General features: G+C 49.6%; 1 protein-coding gene across 1 annotated transcript in view; it reads right to left on the bottom strand.

The window, feature by feature from the left end:
• Nucleotides 1-15,000, bottom strand: part of LOC127920345 (serine/threonine-protein phosphatase 2A 55 kDa regulatory subunit B gamma isoform-like) — a 20,057-nt gene that overhangs the window by 3,326 nt on the left and 1,731 nt on the right. The window contains exons 5-8 of the mRNA XM_052504365.1: nt 3,922-4,086; nt 2,718-2,887; nt 2,184-2,275; nt 526-605 (exon numbers count right to left, since the gene is read on the bottom strand). Coding sequence (XP_052360325.1) covers nt 526-605; nt 2,184-2,275; nt 2,718-2,887; nt 3,922-4,086 — 507 coding nt within the window. The remainder of the gene's footprint in view (nt 1-525; nt 606-2,183; nt 2,276-2,717; nt 2,888-3,921; nt 4,087-15,000) is intronic.

Raw genomic sequence — 15,000 nt, 5'->3', positions numbered from 1 at the left:
CTGAGCAGAGGAGACACGTTTAGAGCAGGCATCATTGAAATCTGGACCAGAAAGGAGGAGAGATACTCAGGTAGAAAGTGGTTTCATTATTTCTCTCTGATCAGATTAGACCTGGTGAGTGACATCATCAACCAGCAGTTCTCCACACTGGGATTTCAGTAGCACAGCGGCTTATGTTAGCGACTTACGTTAGCGGCTTACGTTAGCGGCTTATGTTAGCGACTTACGTTAGCGGCTTACGTTAGCGGCTTATGTTAGCGACTTACGTTAGCGGCTTACGTTAGCGGCTTATGTTAGCGACTTACGTTAGCGACTTACTTTAGCTGCTTACGTTAGCGGTTTACGTTAGCGGCTTACTTTAGCGACTTACGTAAACGACTTACTTTAGCGTTTACGTTAGAAAGAAACTTACGTTAGAAACTTGTGTGTTTGTATATATGCTTACCTCCAGCGTCACGTTAGCGACATACGTAAGTGACTTACGTTAGCGAGTTACGTTAGAAACTTGTGTGTTTGTATATATGCTTACCTCCAGGGTCACGCCCCGCCCTGTCTCCCTGTCAAACATCCGGAAGAAGCTGTTGTACGCCCCAGTCATTATCACACTGATGAGAGGGGAGAGGAGGAGGGAGAGGAGGAGGGAGAGGAGGAGGAGGGAGAGGATGAGAGAGAGGAGGAGAGAGAGGAGGAGAAAGAGGAGGAGAGAGAGGAGGAGGGAGAGGAGGAGGGAGTGGAGGAGAGAGTGGAGGAGAGAGAGGAGGAGAGAGAGGAGGAGAGAGAGGAGGGAGAGGATGAGGGAGAGGAGGAGGGGGAGGAGGAGGAGAGGAGAGGAGGAGAGAGGAGGAGGGAGAGGAGGAGAGAGAGGAGGAGGAGGGAGAGGAGAGAGAGGAGGAGGGAGAGGAGAGAGAGAGGGAGGAGGGAGAGGGGAGAGAGAGGGAGGGAGAGGAGGAGGGAGAGGAGAGGGAGAGGAGGAGGGGAGAGGGAGAGGAGGGAGGGAGAGGGAGGAGGAGGAGGAGAGGAGAGAGAGAGGAGGAGGAGGGAGAGGAGAGAGAGAGAGAGGGGAGAGGAGGAGAGAGGAGGAGGGAGAGGAGGAGGGAGAGGAGGAGAGAGAGGAGGAGGAGGAGAGGAGGAGGAGGAGAGGAGGAGGGAGAGGAGGAGAGAGAGAGGAGGAGGGAGAGGAGGAGGAGAGGGAGTAGAGAGGAGGAGAGAGAGGAGGAGGAGGGAGAGGAGGGAGAGGAGGGGAGAGAGGAAGAGGAGAAAAGAGAGGGAGGTGGAGAGGAGGAAGAGGAGGAGAGAGAGGAGAGAGGGAGGAGGAGGATGAGAAGAGGAGGAGAGAGGAGGAGAAAGAGGAGGAGAGAGAGGAGGAGGGAGAGGAAGAGGAGAGAGAGGGTAGTAGAAGAAGGAGAGAAGGTGGAAGGGGGGAATGGAAGAGGGACAAAGAGAGGGAGAAGAAAAGGAAGAGAGAAAAGAGAGTGGGTTTGGGACAGGAAGAGGAGGAGAGATGGAGAGAGGGAAGGGTGGGGTTGGGACAAGAAGAGGAGAGATGGAGAGAGGGAAGGGTGGGGTTGGGACAGGAAGAGGAGGAGAGATGGAGAGAGGGAAGGGTGGGGTTGGGACAGGAAGAGGAGGAGAGATGGAGAGAGGGAAGGGTGGGGGTTTACAGGAAGAGGAGGAGAGATGGAGAGAGGGAAGGGTGGGGTTGGGACAGGAAGAGGAGGAGAGAGGGAGAGAGAGGAAGGGTGGGGTTGGGACAGGAAGAGGAGGAGAGATGGAGAGAGGGGAGGGTGGGGTTTTACAGGAAGAGGAGGAGAGATGGAGAGAGGGGAGGGTGGGGTTGGGACAAGAAGAGGAGGAGAGATGGAGAGAGGGAAGGGTGGGGTTTATACAGGAAGAGGAGGAGAGATTGAGAGAGGGAAGGGTGGGGTTTATACAGGAAGAGGAGGAGAGATGGAGAGAGGGAAGGTTGGGGTTGGGACAAGAAGAGGAGGAGAGATGGAGAGAGGGAAGGGTGGGGTTGGGACAAGAAGAGGAGGAGAGATGGAGAGAGGGAAGGGTGGGGGTTGGGACAGGAAGAGGAGGAGAGATGAAGGAGAGAAGGGATTGATTTTGACATCTCTAAACCTCTTCTCTGGGATTGATTTATCTGTGGGATAAAGCCTCAGAGTAGACGAAGACGCACACACCTGTCGGAGCTGTTCCAGACACACTCGAATTTGTCAAAAATGCAGTCGTTCTCGTACAGAGAGCACAGCTTAGTCCTCAGGTAGTCATGAACCTACAGAGAGACAGACATGGGAGAAAGGGGGGGAGAGGGAGAGAGGGAGAGGGCAGGAGAGAGTGTTGACAGGTTTTTCCAAGGCATTCATTCAATTTCTGTGTGTATACATGCGTGCGTGAGTGTGAATGTATGTGTGTTTCTGCGTGTGCCTGGTGTGTGTGTGTGTGTGTGCATGTGTGTTTCTGCGTGTGCCTGTGTGTGTGTGTGTGTGTGTGTGTGAATGCCTAGTGTGTATGCATGTGTGTTTCTGCGTGTGTGTGTGTGTATGTGCGTGTGCCTAGTGTGTGTGCATGTGTGTTTCTGTGTGTGTGTATGTGTGTTTCTGCGTGTGCCTAGTGTGTGTGTGTGTGTGTTTATGCGTGTGCCTAGTGTGTGTGTGTGTGTGTGTTTATGCGTGTGCCTAGTGTGTGTGTGTGTTTTGTTTGTTTAGCAGGCTGACCTGGTAGGTTTCGACGGGGCCTTTCTCCATGTGTAAGTCCCACACCTTGGCCGTCAGGTAATCCCTGGTCAGCAGGTACCGCCCGTTGTGACTGAACTTCACATCCGACACCGACGACACGATCTCAGAGAAGAATGAGCGACTTCCTGGGTCCTCTGGTTCCTCAAAGACTAAAGGAAGAGAGAGATGGAGAGAGGAGACGAGGGGAGGAGAGGAGAGGGGGAGGAGAGAGGAGACGAGGGGGGATGAGAGAGGGAGAGGGGGGAGAGGGGGAGGAAAGAGGAGGAGGAGAGGGGGAGGAGAGGGGAGGAGATGAGGGGAGAGAGATACGAGGGAGGAGAGACGAGGGGGAGGAGAGAGGAGACGAGGAGGAGAGGCGAGGAGAGTGAGAGAGAGGAGGGAGAGGAGACGAGGAGAGAGGAGATGAGGAGGGGGAGGGAGAGGAAGGAGACAGGGGGGAGAGAGGATGAGGAGAGGGAGATGAGAGGAGAGACAGGGGGGGAGGAGAGAGACGAAGGGGGAGTGGGAGGGAGAGAGGAGATGAGGGAGGGAGACAGGGGGAGGAGAGGGAGACGAGGGAGGAGAGGGAGGGGAGAGAGGAGATGAGGAGGGAGACAGGGGGAGGAGAGGAGATGAGGAGAGGGGAGATGAGGGAAGGAGACAGGGGGAGGAGAGAGAGACGAAGGGAGAGGGAGATGAGAGAGGAGGATGAGAGGAAGAGAAAGGGGGAGGAGAGGAGATTATAAGGGGGTGGGAAAGAGGAGGATGGATATCTGAGGACCTGAGGCCAGATCTACTGCTGATTTAAATGAAGGACTGATTTATACCTGGTATAACATGTGGGAGGAATCCAGTTTAGGAAGATTTAAATGAAGGATATTTTGACCTGGGTAAACCATCTGGTGGAAGCCAGATCTACTGCTGATTTTAAATGAAGGACTGATTTATACCTGGTACAACATGTGGGTGGAAGCCAGTTCTACTGCTGATTTAAATGAAGGACTGATTTATACCTGGTATAACATGTAGGTGGAAGCCAGATCTACTGCTGATTTAAATGAAGGACTGATTTATACCTGGTACAACATGTGGGAGCTATTAATTATCAGAACCAGCAGTAGTCGTACTCTGGACCTCGAACAGTAAGATCCGAATACACGTGATTTAGAGACCGACAGCGAAGCCTTTGCGTAGCCCAACTCACGTTTGGTGTGTCTGTCGCAAAGTGCCGAGGCCCTCATGTCACAGAGACGGAGAGATCCTTTACTGCTGCTGTAGACAAACAGGTGACAGTGGTGAGGATGAAACTCTGCTGCTGTTATCACCTCCGTCAGCTCCTCCATGTTGGCTGGCTTGATGTCCACTATGTCTGGAGGAGAGATACTCAGGGAGAACAACACGGGACTATGTCTGGAGGAGAGATACTCAGGTAGAACAACACAGGACTGTCTGGAGGAGAGATACTCAGGGAGAACAACACAGGACTGTGTCTGGAGGAGAGATACTCAGGTAGAACAACACAGGACTGTGTCTGGAGGAGAGATACTCAGGTAGAACAACACAGGACTGTGTCTAGAGGAGAGATACTCAGGTATAACAACACAGGACTGTGGAGGAGAGATACTGGTAGAACAACACAGGACTGTGTCTGGAGGAGAGATACTCAGGTAGAACAACACAGGACTGTGTCTGGAGGAGAGATACTCAGGTAGAACAACACAGGACTGTGTCTGGAGGAGAGATACTCAGGTAGAACAACACAGGACTATGTCTGGAGGAGAGATACTCAGGTAGAACAACACAGGACTATGTCTGGAGGAGAGATACTCAGGTAGAACAACACAGGACTATGTCTGGAGGAGAGATACTCAGGTAGAACAACACAGGACTGTGTCTGGAGGAGAGATACTCAGGTAGAACAACACAGGACTGTCTGGAGGAGAGATACTCAGGTAGAACAACACAGGACTGTGTCTGGAGGAGAGATACTCAGGTAGAACAACACAGGACTGTCTGGAGGAGAGATACTCAGGTAGAACAACATGGGACTATGTCTGGAGGAGAGATACTCAGGTAGAACAACACAGGACTGTCTGGAGGAGAGATACTCAGGTAGAACAAAACAGGACTGTGTCTGGAGGAGAGATACTCAGGTAGAACAACACAGGACTGTGTCTGGAGGAGAGATACTCAGGTAGAACAACACAGGACTGTGTCTGGAGGAGAGATACTCAGGTAGAACAACACAGGACTATGTCTGAGGAGAGATACTCAGGTAGAACAACACAGGACTGTGTCTGGAGGAGAGATACTCAGGTAGAACAACACAGGGATATGTCTGAAGGAGATACTCAGGTAGAACAACACAGGACTATGTCTGGAGGAGAGATACTCAGGTAGAACAACACAGGACTGTCTGGAGGAGAGATACTCAGCTAGAACAACACAGGACTGTGTCTGGAGGAGAGATACTCAGGTAGAACAACACAGGACTGTGTCTGGAGGAGAGATACTCAGGTAGAACAACACAGGACTGTGTCTGGAGGAGAGATACTCAGGTAGAACAACACAGGACTGTGTCTGGAGGAGAGATACTCAGGTAGAACAACACAGGACTGTCTGGAGGAGAGATACTCAGGTAGAACAACACAGGACTGTGTCTGGAGGAGAGATACTCAGGTAGAACAACACAGGACTGTCTGGAGGAGAGATACTCAGGTAGAACAACACAGGACTATGTCTGGAGGAGAGATACTCAGGTAGAACAACACAGGACTGTGTCTGGAGGAGAGATACTCAGGTAGAACAACACAGGACTGTGTCTGGAGGAGATACTCAGGTAGAACAACACAGGACTGTGTCTGGAGGAGAGATACTCAGGTAGAACAACACAGGACTGTGTCTGGAGGAGAGATACTTCAGGTAGAACAACACAGGACTGTGTCTGGAGGAGAGATACTCAGGTGAACAACACAGGACTGTGTCTGGAGGAGAGATACTCAGGTAGAACAACACAGGACTGTGTCTGGAGGAGAGATACTCAGGTAGAACAACACAGGACTGTGTCTGGAGGAGAGATATCAGGTAGAACAACACAGGACTGTGTGGAGGAGAGATACTCAGGTAGAACAACACAGGACTGTGTCTAGAGGAGAGATACTCAGGTAGAACAACAGGACTGTCTGGAGGAGAGATACTCAGGTAGAACAACACAGAACTATGTCTGGAGGAGAGATACTCAGGTAGAACAACACAGGACTGTGTCTGGAGGAGAGATACTCAGGTAGAACAACACAGGACTGTGTCTGCAACACAGGACTGTGTCTGGAGGAGAGATACTCAGGTAGAACAACACAGGACTGTGTCTGGAGGAGAGATACTCAGGTAGAACAACATAGGACTGTTGATGGAGTACTCAGGTAGAACAACACAGGACTGTGTCTGGAGGAGAGATACTCTGCATATTCATAGGGATATGTCTGAAGGAGAGATACTCAGGTGAACAACAGTCTATGTCTGGAGGAGAGATACTCAGGTAGAACAACACAGGACTGTCTGGAGGAGTACTCAGGTAGAACAACACAGGACTGTGTCTATGGAGAGATACCAGAACAACACAGGACTGTGTCTGGAGGAGAGATACTCAGGTAAAACAACTGGACTGTCTGGAGGAGAGATACTCTAGAACAACACAGGACTGTGTCTGGAGGAAGATACTCAGGTAGAACAACACAGGACTATGTCTGGAGGAGAGATACTCAGGTAGAACAACACAGGACTATGTCTGGAGGAGAGATACAGGTAGAACCACAGGACTATGTCTGGAGGAGAGATACTCAGGTAGAACAACACAGGACTGTCTGGAGGGAGAGATACTCAGGTAGAACAACACAGGACTGTGTCTGGAGGAGAGATACTCAGGGAGAACAACACAGGACTGTGTCTGAGGAGAGATACTCAGGTAGAACACAGATGTGTCTGGAGGAGAGATAGCTCAGGTAGAAGAACACAGGACTATGTCTGGAGGAGAGATGTCAGGTAGAACAACACAGGACTATGTCTGGAGGAGAGATACTCAGGTAGAACAACACAGGACTATGTCTGGAGAGATACTCAGGTAGAACATATGTCTGGAGGAGAGATACTCAGGTAGAACAACACAGGACTGTGTCTGGAGGAGAGAGATACTCAGGTAGAACAACACAGGACTGTGTCTGATTAGAGATACTCAGGTAGAACAACAGGGATATGTCTGATTAGAGATACTCAGGTAGAACAACATGGGACTATGTCTGGAGGAGATACTCAGGTAGAACAACACAGGACTGTCTGGAGGAGAGATACTCAGGTAGATCAGGACTGTGTCTGGAGGAGAGATACTCAGGTAGAACAACACAGGATTGTGTCTGGAGGAGAGATACTCAGGTAGAACAACACAGGACTGTGTCTGGGAGGAGAGATACAGTAGAACAACACAGGACTATGTCTAGAGGAGAGATACTCAGGTAGAACTACAACACATCCTGTGTCTGGAACTGAGATACTCAGTAGAACAACACAGGGATATGTCTGAAGGAGAGATACTGGTAGAACAACACGGGACTATGTCTGGAGGAGAGATACTCAGGTAGAACAACACAGGACTGTCTGGAGGAGAGATACTCAGGTAGAACAACACAGGACTGTGTCTGTAGGAGAGATACTCAGGTAGATGGACTGTGTCTGGTTGTAGATACTCAGGTAAAACAACACAGGACTGTCTGGAGGAGAGATACTCAGGTAGAACAACACAGGACTGTGTCTGGAGGAGAGATACTCAGGTAGAACAACACAGGATTATGTCTGGAGGAGAGATACTCAGGTAGAACAACACAGGACTATGTCTGGAGGAACTGATACTCAGGTAGAACAACACAGGACTATGTCTGGAGGAGTAGCTAGCCAGGTAGAACAACACAGGACTGTCTGGAGGAGAGATACTCAGGTAGAACAACACAGGACTGTGTCTGGAGGAGAGCCTGGAGAACAACACAGGACTGTGTCTGGAGGAGAGATACTCAGGTAGAACAACACAGGACTGTGTCTGGAGGAGAAGATACAGGTAGAAGAACACAGGACTATGTCTGGAGATGAGATACTCAGGTAGAACAACACAGGACTATGTCTGGAGGAGAGATACTCAGGTAGAACAACACAGGACTATGTCTGGAGGTACTGGTAGAACAACACAGGACTATGTCTGGAGGAGAGATACTCAGGTAGAACAACACAGGACTGTGTCTGGAGGAGAGATTGGTAGAACAACACAGGACTGTGTCTGGAGGAGTACTCAGGTAGAACAACACGGGGATATGTCTGAAGGAGAGATACTCAGGTAGAACAACATGGGACTATGTCTGGAGGAGAGATACTGTAGAACTACACAGGACTGTTAGGACTGTACTCAGGTAGAACAAAACAGGACTGTGTCTGGAGGAGAGATTGTAGAACAACACAGGATTGTGTCTGGAGGAGAGATACTCAGGTAGAACAACACAGGACTGTGTCTGGAGGAGAGATACTCAGGTAGAACAACACAGGACTATGTCTAGAGGAGAGATACTCAGGTAGAACAACACAGGACTGTGTCTGGAGGAGAGATACTCAGGTAGAACAACACAGGGATATGTCTGAAGGAGAGATACTCAGGTAGAACAACACGGGACTATGTCTGGAGGAGAGATAGTCAGGTAGAACAACACAGGACTGTCTGGAGGAGAGATACTCAGCTAGAACAACACAGGACTGTGTCTGTAGGAGTTCAGGTAGAACAACACAGGACTGTGTCTGGAGGAGAGATACTCAGGTAGAACAACACAGGACTGTGTCTGGAGGTTGAGTACTCCAGGTAGCTCAACACAGGACTGTGTCTGGAGGAGAGATACTCAGGTAGAACAACACAGGACTGTCTGGAGGAGGATACTCAGGTGGACTGTGTCTGGAGGGGACTAGTCAGGTAGAACAACGCGGGACTGTCTGGAGGAGAGATACTCAGGAGATGGACTATGTCTGGAGGAGAGATACTCAGGTAGGAACAACACCTGTGTCTGGAGGAGATGATACTCAGGTAGAACAACACAGGACTGTGTCTGGAGGAGAGAGATACTGGTAGAACAACACAGGATTATGTCTAGAGGAGAGATACTCAGGTAGAACAACACAGGACTGTGTCTGGAGTAGATGAGATACTCAGGTAGAACAGCACAGGACTGTGTCTGGAGGAGAGATACCTGACAGGTAGAACAACCAGGACTGTGTCTGGAGGAGAGATACTCAGGTAGAACAACACGGACTGTGTCTCACTACTCAGGTAGAACAACACAGGACTGTGTCTGGAGGAGAGAATATGCTCAGGTAGAACCTCTGTGTGGAGGAGAGATCTCAGGTAGACAACACAGGACTTGTCTGAGGAGAAGATCTCAGGTAACCTCACAGGAATATGTCTGGAGGAGAGATACTCAGGTAGAACAACACAGAACTATGTCTGGAGGAAATCTCAGGTAGAACAACACAGGACTGTGTCTGGAGGAGAGATACTCAGGTAGAACAACACAGGACTGTGTCTAGCACAGGACTGTGTCTGGAGAGAGATACTCAGGTAGAACAACACAGGACTGTGTCTGGAGGAGAGATACTCAGGTAAACAACATAGGACTGTCTAGATGAGAGATACTCAGGTAGAACAACACAGGACTGTGTCTGGAGGAGGATACTCAGGTAGAACAACCAGGGATATGTCTGAAGGAGAATCTCAGGTAGAACAACTCCACTATGTCTGGAGGAGAGATACTCAGGTAGAACAACACAGGACTGTCTGGAGGAGATCTCTCAGGTAGAACAACACAGGACTGTGTCTGTTACTCAGGTAGAACAACACAGGACTGTGTCTGGAGGTTCATACTCAGGTAAAACAACACAGGACTGTCTGGAGGAGAGATACTCAGGTAGAGACAACACAGGACTGTGTCTGGAGCAGATACTCAGGTAAACAACACAGGACTGTGTCTGGATCTCAGGTCTCATCCTTCTGCAGGACTCAGGTAGAACAACAGGGGACTATGTCTGGAGGAGAGATACTCAGGTAGAACCACAGGACTGTCTGGAGGAGAGATACTCAGGTAGAACAACACAGGACTGTCTGGAGGAGCATACTCAGGTAGAACAACACAGGACTGTGTCTGGACGATACTCAGGTAGAACAACACAGGACTGTGTCTGGAGGAGAGATACTCTCCAGGTGGACTATGTCTAGAGGAAGATGTCTCAGGTAGAACAACACAGGACTGTGTCTGGAGGAGAGATACTCAGGTAGAACAACACAGGGATATGTCTGAAGGAGAGATACTCAGGTAGAACAACACATGACTGTCTGGAGGAGCTTCAGGTAGAACAACACGGGACTATGTCTGGAGGACCTCCTCAGGTAGAACAACACAGGACTGTCTGGAGGAGAACCTCACAGGTAGAACAACACAGGACTGTGTCTGGAGGAGAGATACTCAGGTAGAACAACACAGGACTGTGTGGAGGAAAATACTCAGGTCTGACAACACAGGACTGTGTCTGGAGGAGAGATACTCAGGGTAACAACACAGGACTGTGTCTGGAGGAGATACTCAGGTAGAACAACACAGGACTGTGTGGAGGAGAGATACTCAGGTAGAACAACACAGGACTATGTCTGGAGGAAGATACTCAGGTCAACACAGGACTGTGTCTGGAGGAGAGATCCTCAGGTAGAACAACACAGGACTGTGTCTGGAGGAGATCTGGTAGAACAACACAGGACTATGTCTGGAGGAGAAATCAGGTAGAACAACACAGAACTGTGGGAGGAGAGATACTCCCAGGTAGCAACACAGGACTGTTGAAGGGATACTCAGGTAGATGGACTGTGTCTGGAGTGGTTGTAGAACAACACAGGACTGTGTCTGGAGGAGGTACTCAGGTAGAACAACACAGGACTGTGTCTGGAGGAGAGATACTCAGGTAAAACAACTAGCCTGTGTCTGGAGGAGAGGATGTGGTGGTTGTAACACAGGACTGTGTCTGGAGGAGAGATACTCAGGTAGAACAACACAGGACTATGTCTGGAGGAGAGATACTGGTAGAACAACACAGGACTGTGTGGAGGAGAGATACTGGTAGCTAGCCCTGACTGGAGCTCATTAGAACACACAACTGTGTCTGGAGATATCAGCAGAACAACACAGGTCTGTGTTAGCCAGGTCAACACAGGACTGTGTCTGGAGGAGAAGATACTCAGGTCAACACCTGTGGAGGAGAGATACTCGCAGCACAACACAGGACTGTGTCTGGAGAACAAGACACTCACACACAACACAGGACTGTTTGGAGCGACCACAGGACTGTGTCTTGCCTGGAGAGATACTCAGGTAGAACAACACAGGAGTAGGGAGTTCGACACTCAGGTAGAACAACACAGGACTGTGTCTGGAGATGTTTCTCTGGTCAACACAGGACTGTGTCTGGAAGAGCCTGGTTAAACACTACAGCCTCAGATGGAGGAAGCTTCATTTGATCAACCTACTGTGTCTGGAGGAAGTACTTAGAACAACACAGGACTGTGCTGGACAGAGCCATACTCAGAGTCAGGAATTGTCTGGAGGAAGATACTGGCACAGAGGACTATGTCTGGTGGAGAGATACTCCCTCAGGAAGACTGTGTCAGAGAGACAGCAGGTAGAACAACACAGGACTGTGTCTGGAGGAGAGACTCAGGTAGAACACCCCAGGACTGTGTCAAGGAATACTCAGGATAGGGCAAAAGGACTGGGTAGAGCCATATAGTGGTGTTCAGCCTGATTGGGCAGGATTTAGTGGTGGTTGTAGAGCCATTAGAGTCAGTGGTTGTCATAAGGTGAATGGCACAGTAGATAGAGTCAGTGATTGGGCTAGGATTAGAGCTGGCACAGATGGCCATAATGACTTAAATGTTAGGAAAATGTTAGATGGATGTGGTGGTTGTAGCTAGCCTGATTAACTGTACAGTAGATGGATGTGGCAGGTAGCTAGCCTGATTAGCTGTACAGAGCCTGATTAACTGTACAGTAGATGGATGTGGGGTGGAAGACTGATTAACTGTACAGTAGATGGATAGGTGGTTGTAGCTAGCCTGATTAGCTGTACAGTAATAGCCTGATTATAGATAGATGTGGTGGTTGTAGCTAGGATTAGACTGTACAGTAGATAGATGTGGTGGTTGTAGCTAGCCTGATTAACATCAGTAGATAGATGTGGTGGTTGTAGCTAGCCTGACTAACGGTCAGCTCATTGTAGACACACTATGAATATGCAGAGATCATTTTAGCCTCAGCTACTGAACTTTATCTGTCACACGACGACACATGTACGAGTCGTGATTGGGCACACACACACGCGCACACACATTCTATTTGCAGCGGGTCCCCGTGTGTCTTAGTGGAGTAGGAAGAGAGAGTAGGGAGTTGACACTGAGTGAATTATTTAAACTTCTCTGTAGATGTTTTCTAGGTCAGGTCCTGTTATGGTAGAGCCTGTTTAAACACTACAGCCTACAGATGGAGGAGCTTCATTTGATCACCTTGTTGCAGAACAACTTACCCAGACTGGCACAGAGCCATAGACAGTCAGTGATTGGGCAGGAAGACTGGCACAGAGCCATAGAGAGTCAGTGATTGGGCAGGAAGACTGGCACAGAGACATAGAGAGTCAGTGATTGGGCAGGAAGACTGGCACAGAGACATAGAGAGTCAGTGATTGGGCAGGAAGACTGGCACAGAGCCATAGAGAGTCAGTGATTGGGCAGGAAGACTGGCACAGAGCCATAGAGAGTCAGTGATTGGGCAGGAAGACTGGCACAGAGCCATAGAGAGTCAGTGATTGGGCAGGAAGACTGGCACAGAGACATAGAGAGTCAGTGATTGGGCAGGAAGACTGGCACAGAGCCATAGAGAGTCAGTGATTGGGCAGAAGACTGGCACAGAGCCATAGAGAGTCAGTGATTGGGCAGGAGCTGGCACAGCCATATAGAGTCAGTGATTGGACAGGAAGACTGGCACAGAGACATAGAGAGTCAGTGATTGGGCAGGAAGACTGGTACAGAGACATAGAGAGTCAGTGATTGGGCAGGAAGACTGGCACAGAGACATAGAGAGTCAGTGATTGGGCAGGAAGACTGGCACAGGGCCATAGAGTCAGTGATTGGGCAGGAAGACTGGCACAGAGACATAGAGAGTCAGTGATTGGACAGGAAGACTGGCACAGAGCCATATAGAGTCAGTGATTGGGCAGGAAGACTGGCAGAGCCATATAGAGTCAGTGATTGGGCAGGAAGACTGGCACAGAGCCATAGAGAGTCAGTGATTGGACAGGAAGACTGACACAGAGCCATAGAGAGTCAGTGATTGGGCAGGAAGACTGGCACAGAGCCATAGAGAGTCAGTGATTGGGCAGGAAGACTGGCACAGAGCCATATAGAGTCAGTGATTGGTCAGGAAGACTGGCACAGAGCCATAGAGAGTCAGTGATTGGGCAGGAAGACTTGCACAGAGCCATAGAGAGTCAGTGATTGGGCAGGAAGACTGGCACAGAGCCATAGAGAGTCAGTGATTGGGCAGGAAGACTGGCACAGAGCATAGAGAGTCAGTGATTGGACAGGAAGACTGGCACAGAGCCATAGAGAGTCAGTGATTGGGCAGGAAGACTGGCACAGAGACATAGAGAGTCAGTGATTGGGCAGGAAGACTGGCACAGAGACATAGAGAGTCAGTGATTGGGCAGGAAGACTGGCACAGAGACATAGAGAGTCAGTGATTGGGAAGGAAGACTGGCACAGAGCCATATAGAGTCAGTGATTGGGCAGGAAGACTGGCACAGAGACATAGAGAGTCAGTGATTGGGCAGGAAGACTGGCACAGAGCCATATAGAGTCAGTGATTGGACAGGAAGACTGGCACAGAGACATAGAGAGTCAGTGATTGGACAGGAAGACTGGCACAGAGCCATAGAGAGTCAGTGATTGGACAGGAAGACTGGCACAGAGCCATAGAGTCAGTGATTGGGCAGGAAGACTGGCACAGAGCCATAGAGAGTCAGTGATTGGGCAGGAAGACTGGCACAGAGCCATAGAGAGTCAGTGATTGGACAAGAAGACTGGCACAGAGCCATATAGAGTCAGTGATTGGGCAGGAAAGACTGACACAGAGCCATAGAGAGTCAGTGATTGGGCAGGAAGACTGGCACAGAGCCATATAGAGTCAGTGATTGGGCAGGAAGACTGACACAGAGCCATAGAGAGTCAGTGATTGGGCAGGAAGACTGGCACAGAGCCATAGAGAGTCAGTGATTCGGCTGTGAGTTCCGGCACCTCAAATGTTCTACTTCATGTTCCTCTTATAGATTAAAAAATTAAAAGTATTGTGGAGCTACAGTACCTCAATATAAGCAATCACCAGGCCACTACCTCAATATAAACAGTACCAGGCCACTACCTCAATATAAACAGTACCGGGCCACTACCTCACTATAAACAGTACCGGTCCACTACCTCAATATAAACAGTACCTGCCACTACCTCAATATAAACAGTACCGGTCCACTACCTCAATATAAACAGTACCGGGCCACTACCTCAATATAAGCAGTACCGGGCCACTACCTCAATATAAACAGTACCGGGCCACTACCTCAATATAAACAGTACCGGGCCACTACTCCAATATAAACAGTACCGGTAGCCAAAAAACAGTACAAGTACCATTTTCAGAGTTACCTCACTATAAGCTGTCCCCCTACCTCAACATGGCTGTGTGTCCACTACCTCACTGTAAACAGTACCGGGCCACTGTGTCAATATAAACAGTGTGGGTCCCTACCTCAATATAAGTGTGTACATCTTGTGTGTGTGTGTGTGCGTGTGTGTGCGTGTGTGTGTGTGTGTGTGTGTGTGTGTGTGTGTGTGTGTGTGTGTGTGTGTGTGTGTGTGTGTGTGTGTGTGTGTGTGTGTGCGTGTGTGTGTGTGTGTTTGTCTCCCACCGTTTCTGTGTGGGTCTCCACAACTGTGTGTGTGTGTCCCAGTGAAGGATACTGTACTGCGGTCTGTGTCCCCAGGTGCCAATTTGTCTTCAAACCTGTGTGTGTGTGGTGTGTGCGTGTGTGTGTGTGTGTGTGTGTAAATGTAAATGTGTGTCCCTCTCCCAGTGAAGGATACTGAAGCTGCGGTCTGTGATCCCCAGGTGCCACA

Source organism: Oncorhynchus keta, unplaced genomic scaffold (assembly GCF_023373465.1).
Source record: "Oncorhynchus keta strain PuntledgeMale-10-30-2019 unplaced genomic scaffold, Oket_V2 Un_contig_19067_pilon_pilon, whole genome shotgun sequence".
Classification (NCBI taxonomy): Eukaryota; Metazoa; Chordata; class Actinopteri; order Salmoniformes; family Salmonidae; genus Oncorhynchus; species Oncorhynchus keta.
Note: the sequence above shows the minus strand (reverse complement) of the source record. Positions and strands in the feature narration are given on the sequence as shown.